We start from the raw sequence: 18557 nt of genomic DNA on the forward strand, positions 1-18557 counted from the left end.
ATGTTCTCTGGGTCCAACTCGTACTTAGGGGGTGGGAACAGTGCCCGACCGGGGCAGCCTCAGTATGGGCAGCAGCAGCCACAGCAGCCCTTCCAGCAGCCCGGCGGCTTCCAGGGCGGACTGGCACCTCAGCCAACGGGATTTGGAGGAGGTCCAATGCAACCAATGCAGCAACAGTTTACTGGCTTCCCGGGCCAGCCGCAGGGCTTCGGACAGCAGCCGCAACCGCAGCAACCGCAGTACACGGGCTTCCCAGGGCAGCAGAGCCAGCAATTCCAACAACAGCAGCAGGCTCCCCAGCAAATGCCCTTCCAGACTGGCGCGCCGCCGCCACAGCAGCAGCAGCAACCGCCTGCCCAACCGCAGCGGCCGCAGCCCACAGGCATGACATCGGCGCAGATGGCTGATTCATTCCGCGGCAACTCTGCGTCTTCCGTGCCACCGCCCGTTCCGGCCAAGAGCAGCAAGATCCCGAGCATAAGGCTTTCCTTCATCACGGCGCAAGACCAGGCCAAGTTCGAGCAACTGTTCAAGTCGGCCGTGGGAGACTCCCAGGCTCTGTCGGGAGACCAGGCGCGGGATCTCCTGATGCGCTCCAAGCTATCTGGGGACGCGCTTTCGCATATCTGGTATGTTACACAAATCGCATACGTGGCCCGATTCTAACAGATGCAGGACCCTTGCGGACACGACCAAGTCTGGCCAGCTCCTCTTCCCCGAATTCGCCCTCGCCATGTACTTGTGCAATCTCAAGCTGACCGGAAAGGATCTGCCCAACTCCCTCCCCGAACGAGTCAAGAATGAGGTCTCTAGCATGGTTGACATTATATCGTTTGGAGTCGTGGACGAATCGTCGAACCGCCAAACGCCGGCCACCAACGCCCCCAAGTTCAACGAGCCTCCTACAATTCAGCAGCCGCAGCCACAACCTTCAAACAGCCAGTTGTTAGGCTCCTTAGCCCCACAGCCGACTGGATTCGGACAGCAACCAACAGGCATGCAACCACAGCCTACGGGTTTCGGCCAGCAGCCCACGGGTATGCATCCACAGCCCACTGGCTTCGGGCAGGCTCCAGGCGGTTACAACGGACCACGTCCGCCGATGCCTCCTATGCCCACTGGATTCGGCTCAAATCTCGCACCCAACCAGACCGGCATGGCTCCTCTCAATGCTCAGCCGACGGGGATGCCTGGTCAATGGGGCCTAGCAAACACCCCCGCCACCGGGCTACCAAACATCGAGGCTTTGGCGCAACGAATGATGCCCCAGACGGGCCGAGAGGGCGGCAACCATACGACTGCTGGTTTGACCGGCAACGCGACCATTCCGTGGGCTATTACAAAGGGAGAGAAGAAGCTGTACGATGACACCTTCAAGGCCTGGGACGGCATGACCAAGGGTTACATTAGCGGAGCTCAAGCTCTTGAAATCTTTGGACAGAGTGGATTGCCCAAGCCAGATTTGGAGCGCATATGGACACTTGCCGATTCTGCTGATAGGGGTCGTCTTGATTTGGACCAATTCGCCGTTGCTATGCATTTGATCTACCGTAAGCTCAACGGCTACCCCATTCCAGCCCGTCTCCCCCCGGAGTTGGTCCCCCCTTCCACGCGCAACATCAACGACTCTATTGGTGCAATGAAGAACTTGCTGCGTGGAGATGCCGAGGACAGGAAGAACTCTGGTGCCTTCCTCCAGCCCCAGCGCACTGGCGTCAGCTACCTGAAGTCCCACTCGTTCCGTGCTGGTAGCCCACAAGCTGGTGGCCGAAAGGATGCTACGGTATTCCGTAACAATGACGATAACGTAGGCTACAAGTCGAGCGCTAGACATCGCCTTGGAGGTGGTGGTCGCTCACCTTCACCAGCGCAGCCGGTTTCACCATCCTCTGAGCGGTCTGATGAAATGTCCCTTGACCAGCTCAGGAAGTCTGTCAAAGAGAAGCAGATCTTGTTGGATGCCATGGACACACAAGACGAGAACGCCGCTGACGAAGACGATGCGCTCGATCGTCGAGATCGCCGAGAGGCTGAAGATCTCTATCGCCGCATTCGCAGGGTGCAAGAGGACATTGATGCTCACCCTAAGGCTTCGTTGAGATCAACTGACTCGGATGCGGAGCGTCGTGCCCTGAAGCGCCAACTCCAGACCTTGACTGATCGCCTGCCTGAACTCGCGTCCAACGTGCGCCGGACTGAGCGTGAAATCGCAGACGCCCAGCTCGAACTCTTTAGACTCAGAGACGCCAAAGCGCATCCCGGATCTGCATCCACCATCGTGGGCACTGGACCTGGCGGTGCAGTAACTGAATCGGATCGCTTGAAAGCCCGCGCCAAGGCTATGATGCAAGCACGCTCTGCTGCCTTGACAGGAAGGCCTGCCCCTGCCAGTGACGACACGGGCGCAGCAACTGAGCGCTTGGAGAAGGAGACTTCGCGCATCCGAGCAGAAAGAGAAAACAATGAGCGCATGATCCGCGACGTCGAAGACAGCGTGAATGAATACACAAGGGGTCTGGAGTCGAGCCTGAAAGAAGGAGGACACGACAACACAAGCGAACACGAACGTCGTAGATGGGAGGAGGCTCTGGGCGTTGAAGATGACGTTAAGGACTTCATCTTTGATCTACAGCGCAGCAGTCGCGCTTCGCGTATCCGCAAAGACGAGTAAGTATTATTCGATTAGTATCAAGAGGCATCATGCTAATTCCGTACAGTTCATCTCGCGACAACTACAGGTCTAGATCAGCTGCTCGTGTAGAGGACAACCGACCATCGTCATCACGCTATGAGAGTCCGGCTGGTCGTGTCGAGCCCCCTCCTCGCGCATCAACAACTACGCCTGCTGGCGGCTCGTACTCTGCATACAAGACTCCAGAGGAACGTGCGGCCTTCATCAAACAGCAGGCTGAGCAGCGAATGGCTGAGCGTCTCGCTGCTCTGGGCATTAAAGCTCCAGTAAAGGCTGGTGAGACACCCCAACAACGTGCCGATCGGGAGAAGAAGGAGCGTGAAGAGAAGCTACGCCAGGCTGAAGAAGAGGATGCGCGTCGCGAGGAAGAGCGTCAAAGACGTCTTAACGACGAATCCGCTGCACCACCCGCTCCATCCAAGAGCAGTGGCAAGAAGCCAGCACCCCCACCGCCGGCCTCGCGCAAGAACAAGAACGAGGTTGCGCAGCACGACGTTCAGCAAGCGGAAGCAGAGTCGAAGAAGGCAGATAACGACATGGCTGAGAAGGCTATCCGCGAACAGCAGGAGGCCCAAGAAGCCGAGACGAAGCGCATGGAGTACGTATACCTCGATACATAGCTTGAAATTACACTAACAAACATCAGAGATGAGGAACGCAGACAAGAGGACGAATTGGCCAAGGAGCGCGAGTCCGCTTCAGCCAGGCTTCGCGCCCTGGAAGAGCAAGTCCAGCAGGGCAAACTCAAGAAGGCCGAAGAGAAGAAGCGCAGAGCGGCTGCTTCGAAGGACGCCAAGGAGAAGGAGTCCCGACTGGCTGCTCAGCGTGCGGAGATCGAAGCTGCTCGTGAACGCGAACGTCAGCTACAGATGCAGCTTGAGGCGCTCGACGATGACGAGTCGTCGGATGATGATGGCCCGCAGAACATCACGCCTCAAGACACCACCCCTACCGCCAGCCAGGAATTGCCGCGTGACACTGCACCTCCTCAAGCGCCACCAATGCCCCAGATCTCGCACAACACACCACCCTCATCTATCGCCAGCCCGCCTACGTCCTCGGTGACTAGTCCTCACCCTGGCATGGGCGACACTGAAACCAAGAACCCTTTCTTGAAGAAGATGGCCATGTCCAACCAGGAGAACAGCACTGTCTCCACACCTCCGCCGCCACCTAGCAACACGAGCGAGGTTTCCACGAACCCCTTCCACCGTCTGACACAAGAGAATGCCAACAAGGCTGCCATGCCTACGTTCAATGAGCCCGCCGCACCTTCAGCGCGCAGGTTGGGAAGGCAAGACGACGATGACTGGTCCGTTGTCGACTCAGATGACGATTCGTCCGACGACGACGAAGCCCCGACTCAAGGTGGAGCCAAGCAGCTAGCCTCCATGCTCTTCGGCACCATGGCACCACCGCGCCCTCTCTCTTCCATGGACAACAAGAGCCCACGTGCCGAGAGCCCAGCCGTGACATCGCCTCCAGCAGGCATCCCCCCACCTCCACCAATGCCCTCGAACGGTGCACCTCCGCCTCCACCTGGCCCACCGCCTCCTCCGGCTGGTGGAGCACCACCACCACCCCCAATGCCTAGCATGAAGGCCCCGGGTGGAGCACCGAATCGTGGAGCGCTACTTGGTGAGATTACTGCGGGTAAGGGATTGAGGAAGGTGGAGACCAAGGACCGCAGCACGGCTTCTACTGCTGGTAGGGTTTTGGGTTAGTTGCGTAATTCATAGACTTGTAGTATAATCGCGTTTTGTGTACAATTTGAAGTTGAAGTTGGGTTTACGTTGCTGGTATAATATATGATGTCTAGTTCGTGATCTCGTGATGTTTGTCCTCGCAGAGTGATAGTTTGCTGTGGATGTTGATGCCTTGCACTTGCTAAGCGCCTATTGCACGCACGTCTTGATCGAGAGATTAGCAGGCTTCTCAACTTGACAGCATGTTGTTCTGATGGGTGTGAAACAAGTCTCATGAGATTACTTTTGAAGAGATTCCCCACGAGTAGAAAATAATCAACCCACTCTGCATAGTTACCGGCTCGTGGCCTGTCGACTATATGCACAATTATTCAGGCCTAGGATATCTCGAATCTGTATTTGAAGATCCGCGCGAAATCCAGCACTCATTGACTAAACACAAAAGGAAATCTGCACAGGAAGATATCCATGATTGAGTACTTCTGGTTAGACAACAGCCATACCATTCATCGTTGCATTGGGACTTGCTACAAAGTTATACCGCGCATGCGACCTCCCGCGGGTTTCACCACGTCAATCCTGTCTTCTCCTCCCATGTCTTCACCACTGCCGTAGCCTTCAGCTCCGGGAACTTGTCCCTGTTATAGAAGGCCAATCGACGCAGCATGCGTTCAAGTATGATACGTTTGTATGCATCCGGATTCTTTTTCTTGCAAAAAGTGCTGATGTGTGCCTGATCGATGAAACAAGTGGCCGCGGATTCCTATCTTGTTAGCAATGTGAATGGCGATATTCTCAAGCAAGGGTAACATACTTCGGATATACCTCGCTGTTCGAGAGCGACCAAGAGCCTATACCATGTCTGAAGCTCATCCTTCGCTGATGCCGCTGGCCAAGAACCAAAAAGTAGATTCTGAGTAACCGGTATATCCTACAAATCATTAGCACCATGTAGGGAAAAAGGTTCGGACTGGCCTACCGTCATCATATTGATGAAGACGAAGGGCATATTTGCGAGTTCTGGGAACGCACTCGGCTCCAGAACTATCCATGGTACTAGGTTTCGTTCGATAATCTGCAGGGAAGCAGTTTCGCTTAGAGATTTTCCAGGTCTGGGGAAGGCGCTGATGATGGCATCTTTGAGTTGTGTCTTTGTCATCACTTCTTCTGTGTCATCTCGTCCAACACGTCTCACGTACTGAGACAAGTTAGCTAAGGTATTTTGACTGCAAAGTCATTCTCACTTCGGCCGAGACTCGGCGATTCAGATTGGCCATGATTGTTTCCGTCATAGAAATGTACTGAGATGGGTTGATGCTGTCCTTGCCCCAGAGTAATAACGTGATCGGACACTGATGGTGGTTAGCTCGTGGAGTTCTGCTAGCTTACGAATACTGACCCGATTTAATTTGTGCTCAGGTAGCTGAGCTCCTATATCAGTTACGGTTCTTACAGCTGACACAAGTGAACGACTATGAGAATGCTCTATTGGTAGACTCCGTAAGGCAGTTGTGGCTTCCGATGCCGAGTCATTTGGATAGCTCTTTGACGACGTGTCGGGATGTGCCGATGGTGAACCAAGGTCTTCGCGTTTAACGAGAGTATTCTTATAGGAAGGCCCGCCAACGTTCCCTGGATGAGTACTGGGGAACACCATACCACCCGAAAGGTCTTTTGCAGCTGCGCGAGAACGTGTCCGATCGTAAATAGGTGCTGGCGTTGCGCGAGCCGACTGCAGCTGGTCCCCCGATGTACACATCTCCTGCCGCTCTAACATGTTGCGGTCGCCATTCAGCAGCTTTTGTAAACACTCAGCCCATTCTTCGAACTCCTCAGCTGGGGTAGCATCGAGTGCAGACTGTATGTCACGTGTAATCTGACTCCGTGATGCATTGGGCCCAAGCTTTTGTTTCGAGATAGGTAATGCATGATAAGCAAACAGGTCGGTCGTGCGTGAGAAGATCCGAGCTATAGCAGTGTTTGAAAGCTCTTTTGAATTGACGTCTCGATACCACTTTAGAGAGATTTTCCGACTTTTGTCCTTCGATGTGCGTTGCTCAGGCAATGTCGCCGGTAGATCAGCATCCACTTCAACTTCCTCCGTGATGTCATCTGGTGTCTTCGAGCGCGCGCGTCGTGATTTCCTTTCTCGCTTCTTGGATATATTCACCTTTGGTGGCGGCGGCGTAGGCTCTTCGTCAGAGATATTGCTGGTGCTACTATCTCCGTCACTGCTTTCCTCCTTTTCTCCTTCTGTTGCTGCCGCGCCACCGCCGGCTAGCCATTGTGTCGATTGTCCAGAGACTTTTGCGTTCAGATTGAGTAGGCCAGCAGTGATGTAACCCAAGATGTTCTTCCCAAGGTTATCTCCGTGAGCTCTTGCGCTGGCAGACAATATCCTTCTCAAAACCGAGTCGACTTTGGCAGCTGTGTCGAGATGCTCAGCAATCATGGAGACCATACGCTGCTCCATCTCGGATCGGAAGACTTCCTTCATTCTCTTGATGTTGTCTTCCGGAGCTTTTTCCTCGCGCATATGTTGCTCTAGTACTTGCGATCCTAGCTGGTCGAGGATACCCTCAGGGAAGCAGATCCTTACGAGCCCTTGTACTGCATTCTTGAATAGATCATTCCCCAGGTCTGTCGCAGACGAGATGACTTTCACGCGGAATACCCAATCGTCTCCAGTGGGTAGCGATGTTGACCGGATCTGCTTCTGCGCCTGGTATGTGTTCCTAACAGACCCAGCGCGCGACGAATGCGGATCAGGCTCGTCGTGTTGGGTTCGTTTCGAGGCAACACGTGCGCGCTTCGAAGCTGAACCGCGGATCGGGGACTGCGACTTCTGCCAATTGTTAGCTTGCTTCCGACTGAGGTGCAGCTGCGTCATCGTGACTGGCAAGAACCGATGCAGTCGCGTTAACACTTACTCGTCGCTTCTTCGTTCCACTCGCCATGACGTTAACCTTAGAGAGAATATGATTCAGAAGGTGTGTAGGTTGCGAGGTGGAAAACAGCTAGTGGTAGTGGGCGAAATTTCGGCAGTCGCGACAGGTGAAGGTGAGGGAAAGAGCAGTAGCGCACGTGGAAGGACGCCCGCAAGGTTACCGCGACCGCCTACAACAACAACCGACATCGGGACTGCAGATACGAGAAGCCAAAAATTCGTCAGAACTGAACATCTGGAATATACCGTCACAAGATGAACTGTTGTTCTATATTCCGCCTCGTCGAACTGTGTCCTGAATGACGACATCAACCTACGGAGCCTGCAACAGAACCTCAAACTCAAAAGACTCGCACAGCAAACTATACTCATCCAGCGTCCTCGGCCCACAGCTCCCACTCCCCAAACCATGATGTTCCGCATCCAACCTCAGCACAACCTCCTCCCTCTTCTTCCTCCTCAACTCATGCGGATGGTCCGCAGCCGCAACATCCTTCATCCTATAATGGCTAACCTGGAAATCAAACAACTTCCTCTGCTCACTCTTCTTATCCGCGAACTGAGCGAGCAATCCCGCGCCACTACCGTTAGTAACGCTAACATAGCGGGTATCTGTGCGGTTCGCGGATTCTTGGGGTACTTCGTAGTCGACCCAGAGGGCGTCGATGCTGGAGGCTGTATACTTGCCTACGGGCTGGGAGAGCTTGCTGTCGCGGTAGGTTTCGCCGTAGCCGCGGCCGAACCATTCGACATGTTGGAAGTGCGCGGGGAGTTCCAGGACGAGGCCGATGCGGGGGAGGGTGCGGGGTAGGTTCTCGCCCTTGGGTGTGCCGGTGACGTGGACTGATAGGGTGCCGTTGGCGCTGAATGTGTATGTGAGGGCGCAGTCGATGGACCATGAAAGGACAGGAGGTGCGACGCGTTGGTGCACGGTGACCTTGAAAGTGTCCGAGCCTGATTGTGACCACTCGACTTTGCGGGTCAATGGCTTTGCGTGGTGGAGTTGCTTGTCCTTCCAGTCCCAGCCGTCTTGCGGGATGTCGTTGTCGGTAGGAGCGCGGAAGATGTCCATTTCAGGCGCTTTGGAGATAAGTTCGGTCGAGCCTTGCTTCCAGGATGTGAGACTGCCATGGAGGGTGTTGAACTCCCACGTGGCTTGTTCCGTTGTAATCTTGAGAGTGTTGCGAGATGGTGTCTCAACGGTGACTTGCTTGCCTGATGATTGAGGCTTCTTCAAGGACGACACCGTAGTCACAGGCACCTGTGCTGTTGCGATCTCGAAATCTGCCTTCAAGTATGGTGTAGCCTCCTTCAACTGGAACGAGATGCTAAGCAAGACCTCATCCTCGCGAGCTTCGATCGTTGGAAGTTGTATCTCGAAGGTCTGGCCGGGCGAGATACCAGAAGGAATTTCCAGATCTCCAGTAACCCCATCAGATGATGAAGACGAGACTGATGTGTATTTGCAGACCAGGTGATCGAGCGTGATGAAATCGTATCGGTTGATGAACGTGGCCTTTGAACCATTCACTTCTAGAAGCTGTACGGGCTCGATAGCCTTCTTGTACTCGATCAAACCAGCGTTGGGCGAATGATCGGAGTTGACAAGACCGTCCATGACGAAGGTGGAGTCGTGAACCTCTTCGCCAAAATCACCACCATAGGCGTAGAACTCCTCGCCGGTCTGTTTGTCCTTGGTGAGAAGACCGTGGTTCGCCCATTCCCAGGCGAAACCTCCCTGTAAGGTTGGGTACTTGTAGAAGGCGTCGATGTACTCTTTGATGTTACCGGGGCCGTTGCCCATGGCGTGGATCTGATACGGTGAGCCATAGAACTAAGGATCAACATGGCGTAACTTACGTATTCACAAAGCACCAGTGGCTTCTTCTTTTCCTTGTCTTGACCAAACTTGATGATCTCGTCAAGCGGAGGATACATCCTGGAGTACATATCCATGGTGTCTGCGTAAATGTCCGCTTCGTAGTGAATAGGCCGGCTGTCGTCGTACTTCTTGATGTGCTCGTACATGGCCACGAAGTTTCGACCCATGAAACCCTCGTTGCCAAGAGACCAGATGATGATCGATGGATGCATCTGGTCTCTCTTGACGAGTGCTTCTGCACGGTCCACATACGCCTTCGTCCAATCTGGGTTGTCGGTCGTCCATTCCGCGGCCTTGTCCCTAGTTATAAGCTGACGCTCACGGAACGGCAAGTTGCGCTCCTCCTTCGAAAGCGCGGCATCGGCGATACTCTCAAAGCCGTGACATTCCACGTCTGCTTCATCGATGACCCAGAAACCCATCTCGTCTGCGAGGTCGTACAGTCGTGGGTCGTTGAGCTGATGAGATGTGCGGATGGCGTTGATGTTGTGACGCTTCATGAGAAGAAGATCTTCTTTCATGAACTCGTACGGCACAGCACGACCAAGAGTGGGATGATGTTCATGGCGGTTAACTCCGCGGAACACGACTCTCTTACCGTTGACTTTGATAAGTCCATCTTTCATCTCGACTTGTCTGAAGCCAATGCGTTGGGCAATAACTTGATCGCCGGAAGAGACCACAAGATGGTAGAGGTTTGGCGACTCAGCAGTCCACTTGAGTGGGTCCTTGACCTGGATACTAAGTTCAGCCACACCATCCCCCTTGATATCTGCCTCGGATGAGGCGACTTCTTGCTTCTTTGCGTCCAGCAGCTTGACTGCAACTTTGCCAGAGCCAGTCGCACTGATCTTGACTTTGAGTTCGGCATCAGTGTAGGATGAATCCAGAAGCGTCTGGGCAAAGACGTTCTCGATTCGGGAAGCCTTGGGGAAGCCAACCAGGAAGACGTCACGGAATCTATGATGATGAGTCTCAGTTCATCTCGACGACGGACCATACTCACATGCCACTCAGCCACCACTGGTCTTGGTCTTCGATGTACGTTCCGTCGCAATGCTGGTACACCCTAACAGCCAGGGTGTTTTCGGCATTGAGGTCGACGAACGAAGTAATATCAAACTCATCAGGGTTTCTGCTACCCTGGGAATAGCCAACTTCTTTACCGTTCACCCAGACGTGAAAAGCGGCATCGACACCTTCAAAGCGGAGTCGAAGCTGACCGTCCTGGAGATCTTTCGGGACCTTGAACTTACGAACGTAGGATCCAGTCTCGTTCTCGGTAAAAGGCACATTGGGAGGATCGACCGGAATGTGATAAATTACGTTGGTATATTGCGGGCCTTTGCCGAAACCCTGCAGCTGCCACATGCCTGGCACGGCAATGTCGCTCCATGATGATGTGTCGAATGTGGTCGATTCAAATCCTTCCGGGGCCTCAAAAGGCGAGTATGAATGCTGGAACTTCCACGTGCCGGAGAGGCTGTGGGTTGTAGACTTGCTCACATTGGAACTAAGCGCATCAGCCTCCGATGCGTAGTTGTGAAAGTATGCGCGCGCAGGCAGCGTGTTCTTGTGGAGGATATCGAGGTTGTTCCAGTCGGGAACGCTCGCTGGGTGTTGACCTGAAGACATGATGGATGAATTGAAAGTTGATGGTACTTCCACGAACCACTGCTCTACGTCCTCTATCTTTGATACAGTTGTCGACACCCCACAGTAAGGCGGCCGTACTGCGGGAGGCAGCGTGACTTGGACTGATGAGGGAAGCCGTCCGCCCACATGTCGTAGATGCCAAGAGGACGTTCCATCTGCTTCTCAGGTGACAGGACCAGGGAATCCGTCGGCAATAAACGGCGCATCTTGCATGTAGGAATTGGGAAGGGCTCGCATCGGGGGGTTGATGGGGCGACGTCCGGGCGCAAGCGCGAGCGGGGGTTCTTCGCTTGATCACTCCGACTCCGTTGAAGGGAGCCTTGGAAAACTTTGGACAGGCGCTTTACAGCTTGTGATGATTTCCGAACGCGTTTCTATAACACATAGAGGCACTGCAGGAGTATTAACTTTCTTACGACTGTATTCGCAGAGGTAGGTGTCTGGTTTCCCTTTGACTGGGGTGATCAACGGGGCGGCTGCCCAACTCGGCTGGCTTTACTCCAGGAATCCATCCCCGCACTCCGCTGCCCAGCCCAGCTACACCACATTAACCCTCGCCTGGTTCATCGCGACTCAATGCCAAACCGACCGGCTCAATTCCTGATTCATCTCCTTCGTAAAGACTTCGCGCGTGGCGCTCCAGAGCTGGTACAATTTGGGAGGTCCGCCCGCTAACCGGCCTGCTTCTGGACCTGGGCCCGCCCCTGCAGAAGGCCCTATTACTTGGCCTTGGTACCATCGTGGTATAGCGAGCTTGGAAGTTGAAAATTTCCCAGTAATCCCGCTAATATTCCGCCCCTAATGCGGTGCTATTGCCGTACAACAAGCATACTTGGCCAACCGGGTGGCGCCTGAGCGCAACAGTTTGCATGCAGAGCAGAAACCATGCATCGGGTCAGGAAGGTAGAGCATTTGCCTCGGTGCCATGGGGTAAGATTACCTGCAGGCGCTACTTATTTTGCGGAGAAGCCTGTATAGTATAAAGAGACCCAGTATTCCGGAAAGCTTGCGCATCGTTGCAAATCGGCCATCAAGTGGAGAGCTTTCCCGTTTTTCTGCTCCACACCTCCAGATCTTCTCCAGTCCTTGCCAGCGACACATTCAAGATGGCGGAGAAGAGTGAAGACATGGGCGCTGTGACGCACCAGCTGAGTGCAGTTGACGACGACATGAACAAGCATGCGAACGTCAAGGAGGCCAACGTAGCTTCAGTAGCTCTTAGTAAGTCAATATCACATCTGAGACAACGGGAAGAATGCGCTGACAGCATACAGCCGCTGCTATCGAGGCAGAGAAGCCGAAGCTATGGTCTCGAGGCATGATTCAGCTGTACATGATCATGGGCGTTGGCTACCTAGTCTCTACGCTCAACGGCTTCGACAGCTCCCTCATGGGATCCATCAACGCGATGAAAGCCTACCAGAACACCTTCGGGTTGACTGGCGAGGGATCCAGCACTGGCATCATCTTCATCATCTACAACCTTGGTCAAATCGCCGCCTTCCCATTCTGTGGATTCCTTGCTGATGGCTACGGTCGCCGTATCTGTATCGCTGTCGGCTGCGCGCTCGTCCTCGTCGGAACCGCCGTTCAAGCCACAGCCCACGAGATGGGACATTTCATTGCCGGTCGCTTCATCCTCGGATTTGGCGCATCTATCGCCTCTGCTGCTGGCCCCGCCTACACCGTCGAGCTCGCGCATCCTGCCTACCGTGGAACCATGGCTGGTATGTACAACAACTTCTGGTGGGTCGGCAACATTCTCGCTGGATGGACCACATACGGCACCAATCTCCACATGGGCAACTCTTCGTGGGCTTGGAGAATCCCAACTATCGTTCAGTGCATTCTACCGACCATTGTCATGGGCTTGATCATGTTCTTCCCAGAAACGCCGCGTTGGCTGCTCGCCCATGACCGTAGGGAGGAGGCCATCGCCATCATGGCCAAGTACCACGGAAACGGCAACCCCAACTCTCCCATCGTCCAGCTTCAGCTACACGAGATTACCGAGGACTTTGCTGTCACTCGCAACGACAACCCGTGGTGGGACTTCCGTGAGCTAGGAAACACTAAGGCTGCACGCTACCGTCTGGCCATGGTCATCGCCATGGCTTTCTTCGGTCAATGGAGTGGTAACAACGTCGTCAGCTACTTCATGCCAGCCATGGTCAAAAACGCTGGAATTACTGGTAAGTTCTGAATATACAGATACGTCTGAGACATGCGCTAACTTCGCAAGATCCCAACAAGCAACTTCTCATCAACGCCATCAACCCAATCTTCAGCATGTTAGCCGCCATCTACGGCGCCACCCTCCTCGACAGGCTCGGCCGACGAAAGATGCTCATGGGCGGTCTCTGGGGCGGTCTCTTCGCCTACGTCCTCCTCACCGCCTTCACCGCAACCGCGACCCCCGACAACAACCTCGCCTACGGCACCATCGTCTCCATCTACCTCTTCGGCATCTTCTTCGCCTGGGGCTGGACCCCCCTCCAAACCCTCTACGCCGTCGAATGTCTCGAAAACCGTACTCGCGCCAAGGGCTCCGGTCTCAACTTCCTCTTCCTCAACGTCGCCATGGTCGTCAACACCTACGGTATCTCCGTCGGCATCGAGAAGATCGGCTGGAAGTTGTATCTCGTGTATATTGTGTGGATTTGCATTGAGATTGCGCTTATCTTCTTCTTCTTTGTTGAGACGGCGGGCAAGACGCTCGAGGAGCTTAAGGAGATCTTTGAGGCGCCGAACCCGAGGAATGCTAGTTTGAAGAGGGCGAAGGTGGAGATTGATGAGGCGGGGCATATTCATAATGTGCATGAGTAGGGGTAGTGTAAGTGCGGGGCAGTGTTATGATTGAACGGAGCGCGATTTGAATGTAATGACATTTTTCGACTTGGGTCTCATCGCAAGAATCCAAGTCTGAATTATACTCATCTTTTGATCTGATACAAACCGCGTGATTCTGCTTATCTCTTGATAATTGCCACCAGTATAAATGCTAGTGGCAAAGGTAAGTGAAGGTACCTTCTACTTACGCAGCACGCTCTACAATACGCTTTCTAGATGTTTACGAAGATCTGAAACAGTCATGTCGTACACGACAGTATCAACGCGCTTTATCAATAACGCCTACTCCCAAATCCTATCAATCTTCCGCCACGTCACTCCACCATTTCATCTCCTCAGCCCTCCCATCACCACCAGTCAACCCCACTCCCCACACCTTCCTATATGGTCTCCACAATGCCTGCACCACGCTTGCTATATCTCATACAACGCATGTGACCTGCTCAAGCAGGGTATCTAGACATCCCTCATGCAACGTCCCCTTTACTTGGTCCATCCCCAAAGGAGGCACTAGACCCCCAACCCATCTAACCCTATCTCTTTGCAGGAAAGAGGGTCCGCGGCACCATGCTCTCACGTGACATGAATCTACATGCAACCATTACATTTTGTGACAACCTTCTTTCTTCTTCTTTGCGAGCCTCACATCACATAAAACACTGATGCACGCCGCGGAACGAAACCACGCTGTCGGGCAGTATCGGCACAAGAAACAGGGTAGGATGTACTACTTGCCAGCCACACTGAACGATTTTTGTTTTCCCAACTTGCTTTTGCTCCACGATGTGCGGTGAAGCGGTTGCCACGCCTTTGGTAACGAGGGACGATAGTCGATCGACATTGTCTGGGTAAGCGAGAGTGACAGAAAACGCTCGCGAAGAAAGAGTAGGACCGAAAGAAAGGGTACGTTAGCTTTCAGCGAGCGGTTGGGGAACCGTAGTTTGCGGTGCGAACGCTAAAGTGAGGATACGAACATGTGAGACTTGGCAGAAGGTGGGAGGGATACGACAGTGGCGTCTATCTTGCATGTTCCCTCTTCTCACGCAGGCGCAAAGAAACAAAAAAACAAGATCACGTCCGAAAGCGTGCGACATGGGAAAACATTGTGTGATGCATCAGCTTTTTTTGGCTTGTCTCGTTCCTTAGCTTCATGCCTTCTCCGCACTCTCATCTCAAGCCACCACGCACGTCTTTTCAGCTTCTTCTATCCAATCTCCATTTCGTCTACCGCGGCTGCAGCTCGTTCTTTCCTAATGGCATCTTTCTTTGCTCTCCGTGCGGCTGCTCTTGACATGCCCTTGCCACTGCCGATCTTGCGGTATGCGTCCAAGGACATGCCTATGCGCTCCGCGGCTGCCATTTGGGCTCGCAGTGTCTTGTCTTCCGACATGTCCATCTTGGGGTTAGCGACTTTTCTTTCTTTGCGTGCTTGCATTCTGGCGAGATTCTGGCGGGTGCGTTTGTCTAGACAAGGTTTAGCATGACGGTGAAGTGAACGTTTGAGGGTCTGTTGGAGAAACTTACTCATCTTCTTACCCATAGGGTCGGAATCGATGGCCATAGTTTGGTCGCCGTTGGCCTGCTGAACCGGGCCTGCATCATGTTAGACTCGCTCACCCCGGTCGCACGTGCCAAAAGCAAGTGCGCGTAGGATCAATAGACGTTAGATCGTCATGTCCAACACGTGACATACCACTCTGCAGGTCGGCTTGGGGCGTCGAGAAGGCGTCGCCCAAGACGTCGACTAACTCATCAGCCAATGCGCCCATCTTGCGTCGGTCCTTTTGCTTTTTCTTCTTCGACTTGGTCGCAGGCGCCTGGCCGTTTGCTCGCCTCGGGGAAGCGCTTCGCTGGCTCGTCTGTGATTGGTCGCTGTCGCTTGCATCTGAAAATTGTTCCTCGTCGCCCAACCTGAATCCTGTGTTTGCGACAGCGGGCGTGTTCGCAGCGGCAGCGTCTGCTTCGGGCAAGGTGGGCGCCATGTTGCTTTGTGGACTGCCGAATTGAGGATAATGCAGATGCAAAGGTTGGCTGCACATCAGAAAAGGTAAGAGCAAGGGATCGGCAGAAGGTTTATCCGGCGCATGTGATTTGTCCGTCGGTGTGTATTATCGAGTACCAATGCTGTGTCGCTCCATGCGCTCTATCATCTACCTCATCGTCCGCCTTTTGAGGAGTAAACTGTAAACTGCTATGCACAATGCCGCCCAGAACGCAATTGGAAAGAATGTAATGACGCGCAGGATTGACGGCCTAAAGTGTGAGGGAATATGGCCCCGCAGCGGGGATGAGAAGAGGAAGGTACAGTTAAGGAAATTCGTGAGTCGTGAATGCATGTCCAAGCACCCGTTCCGGCGGCCGACCAGGCCAGTCCTTTGCGCCCAACTCCAATGCCAAGCCCTGTCTAGCTCTTGATACCAACTCCAGTCCAAGCAAATGTGATGCGACGCTACTCGTCATCGTCAACAAAGAAACCCCAGAAGAGCACTTCCTCGTTCTCCCGGCCCCGCAGACAGCCGCCATAGACGTCCGCGCACATCTCGATGGGCACTTCGAGCTTAATACAGCCGTTGCCGAGGAAGGTGAAGAGCAGCCACGAGTCGTATTCGGGGAAGGTGCCGTCGTCGTCGTACTTCCGGCTGCGTATGCCGCGGTTCTGTAACGAGGGCGTGGTGGGCAGGCGGAAGGTGTGGTAGGGCAGCGTCTCCTCCGAGTCGGCGACGAAGAAGGCGTCGTTGAGGGCGAGTTCGACGGTGACGTGGGGCGGCGAGGGGGTCTCGGGCAGGCTCAGCGTGTCTTTGTGGAAGCGCAGGGTGCCGAAGCGCAGCTCCGTGGGCTGGCCGAGCAGGTCGAAGAGCTCGGTGGAGTAGAGGCGGAAGTAGCCATTGTGCAGGCTGCCGAGGTCGCTCTCGTCGTCGGCAGCGCGGCCGCTGAGCGAGAGGCTCTGCAGCTGGTCCTCGACGCGCTTGCCCTCGAGTTCGGCAGCGTCGAGCGACCGGCGGATGTACTTGGGGGTGTACTGGTTGCTGAGGTCCGAGATGGCCAGCCGGCAGGCCTCGCGGCGGATCTCGTCGCGCCGGGCGGTGCTCTTGGGCGTGGTCACGTCGTCGGCGGCGGGGTCCTCGAGCGAGCGCAGCAGCCCCGTCTCGAAGCCCTGGACGAGCTCCTCGAACTCGCGCATCACCCGGGCGAGGGGAGACGAGGCGAGCTGGGCGGGTTTGGCGTCGCGGGCGACTGCAGTGCTCTCCAGTACGGCCATTGGAGGCGTGCGCGGCCAGGACGTGGCTGCGGCGCAGGGTGGTGCGTGTTGGTAGGCGGCAGTTGCTGGACGCGGTGGACGCGGCTTTGAGGCTCCTGGGGGCGGAGAGGGGTGTGCAGCTCCGGCTGGCACAGCAGTCGAGGCAATTGCGGTCGGCCGTGTCGTCGTGGGCGTCGGGGGATCGGCCGTTAGTCGTGAGGGCAAGGCGCAAAACAACAACAACAGGACAGTGTCGCAGCAGACGGGCTAGTGCATCAGGAGACAAAGAAGGTCGGGACCTCGAGGGAGGGACCGAAGTTTTGCTCGCGGCTCCAAAGCCGCCAAGAGTGCTGGGTAGATGCTTCCCTCTTCCAGCCCACCGGCTAGCGCGACTGCATCCAATAGGCCAGGGCTGGCCCTCCACGGCGATGCGCTGCGAAGGGGCTTCAGCGTGCGACGGCCCAAGACTGCACGCAACCCAGCGGTTAACCGTCGCCTATGCCCCATGGCGAGCGCTAACTCTTGCTTCTGCTCAACAGTCGCTGTGCGCGCGCCGCTTGTAGCAGACTGACCCAGCCCAGTCGCTCGCTCGACTTGATGCAACCTGCGAACCGTCTGGTTGGTACCCAATCAGACCAAACTGACCCGGACCTGTTATAAAGACTGGGGCGGCACTGAACGGCCCGAACATTCGAGACAACCGCCAGCGCTCACCAGCATGACCGCCCGCCTCATAGAGAGAAAAGACTGAGCAGATCGTGCAGCCTACTCCGGATTCCATCAAGGTAAGAACATGCAACGTATCGATCCAACGTCAAAGTAGGCTCTGGGGTAGTCAATTGTCTCATAGCATGCTAGATTGCAGTGAGCCTAGCCTACGACCAGCATAACACGACTACTGTAGGCTTGGCTTCGGCATGCCGATCTCTCACCCCACGCGGCTTCCCTGCCGCTGCCCTCACTCTTACTGTTGATTGTTGATGGTTCCTCATCCGGCCTGGCGCGCCTTCCACAGTCGCATCGCCACTTCCTCGACCACTCCTCGCCCACCCAGCCTCTTCGTCAGCAATCTATCCTCTGACCATCTCGTATTGATGACTGGTCATGGGCGCTCGTCGGCCTGCTTTCCTCGCGCGAACCATCACCATGTCTGCTCTCCTCACACCCCGTAATTGCACCAGGGAGCCCAGTCCACGCCCTCGGCTTTACACACGCCTGTCGGCACTTTGTACCTGCCTCGACGTCTTATGCGACCTCAGATGATGTACATGTGCAACCACGCTGCGACCTGGAACCCCCGCAATTCGCCATTTGCCGTCACTACGTCACTGCTGACCGTTCCCAGCAAACCCGTACAGACATACAGCGTAGTCATAGCGGTGAGACATTTGCCTACATCCCGCGCCTGATTACTCCTCCTCGACATACACCTGCTCACCTGCCTGCACATCAATGCTCCATCCTTCGCGGAGCATCGACGCCGATCCAACATCGCCGCTTACCGTCAGATGGGGGCTCCAGACCGAGAAATCAGCCCACCTCCCTGGCTCCAGTCGTTCCTCCCCGCCTCTCCGGGCCTGCCTCGG

General features: G+C 55.0%; 6 protein-coding genes across 6 annotated transcripts; 2 read left to right on the forward strand and 4 right to left on the reverse strand.

Annotated features, from left to right (window-relative positions):
* J4E85_010962 (uncharacterized protein) lies at positions 1 to 4416 on the forward strand (the record flags this gene model as incomplete). Its single annotated transcript, XM_051475165.1, has 4 exons — positions 1 to 629; positions 676 to 2667; positions 2718 to 3290; positions 3339 to 4416. The coding sequence occupies 4 exons, from the start codon at positions 1 to 3 to the stop codon at positions 4414 to 4416; spliced, it is 4272 nt and encodes a 1423-aa protein (XP_051321029.1).
* Positions 4417 to 4963: 547 nt separating this feature from the next.
* On the reverse strand, positions 4964 to 7355 carry J4E85_010963 (uncharacterized protein; the record flags this gene model as incomplete). The annotated part of the gene is made up of 6 exons (XM_051475166.1): positions 4964 to 5161; positions 5213 to 5329; positions 5378 to 5596; positions 5643 to 5750; positions 5852 to 7243; positions 7329 to 7355. 6 exons carry the CDS (start codon positions 7353 to 7355, stop codon positions 4964 to 4966), a joined length of 2061 nt encoding a protein of 686 aa, XP_051321030.1.
* A 303-nt stretch (positions 7356 to 7658) lies between these two features.
* J4E85_010964 (uncharacterized protein) lies at positions 7659 to 10862 on the reverse strand (the record flags this gene model as incomplete). The annotated part of the gene is made up of 3 exons (XM_051475167.1): positions 7659 to 9158; positions 9206 to 10187; positions 10234 to 10862. The coding sequence occupies 3 exons, from the start codon at positions 10860 to 10862 to the stop codon at positions 7659 to 7661; spliced, it is 3111 nt and encodes a 1036-aa protein (XP_051321031.1).
* A 1127-nt stretch (positions 10863 to 11989) lies between these two features.
* J4E85_010965 (uncharacterized protein) lies at positions 11990 to 13709 on the forward strand (the record flags this gene model as incomplete). Its single annotated transcript, XM_051475168.1, has 3 exons — positions 11990 to 12104; positions 12158 to 13075; positions 13126 to 13709. The coding sequence occupies 3 exons, from the start codon at positions 11990 to 11992 to the stop codon at positions 13707 to 13709; spliced, it is 1617 nt and encodes a 538-aa protein (XP_051321032.1).
* A 1228-nt stretch (positions 13710 to 14937) lies between these two features.
* On the reverse strand, positions 14938 to 15715 carry J4E85_010966 (uncharacterized protein; the record flags this gene model as incomplete). Its single annotated transcript, XM_051475169.1, has 3 exons — positions 14938 to 15197; positions 15258 to 15326; positions 15427 to 15715. 3 exons carry the CDS (start codon positions 15713 to 15715, stop codon positions 14938 to 14940), a joined length of 618 nt encoding a protein of 205 aa, XP_051321033.1.
* A 467-nt stretch (positions 15716 to 16182) lies between these two features.
* Positions 16183 to 16992, reverse strand: J4E85_010967 (uncharacterized protein; the record flags this gene model as incomplete). Its single annotated transcript, XM_051475170.1, has 1 exon — positions 16183 to 16992. One exon carries the CDS (start codon positions 16990 to 16992, stop codon positions 16183 to 16185), a length of 810 nt encoding a protein of 269 aa, XP_051321034.1.
* Between the last annotated feature and the right edge of the window lie 1565 nt (positions 16993 to 18557).

The sequence above is a fragment of the Alternaria conjuncta genome (assembly GCF_024043145.1).
Source record: "Alternaria conjuncta strain BMP 0040 chromosome Unknown scaffold_28, whole genome shotgun sequence".
NCBI classification, from domain to species: domain Eukaryota; kingdom Fungi; phylum Ascomycota; class Dothideomycetes; order Pleosporales; family Pleosporaceae; genus Alternaria; species Alternaria conjuncta.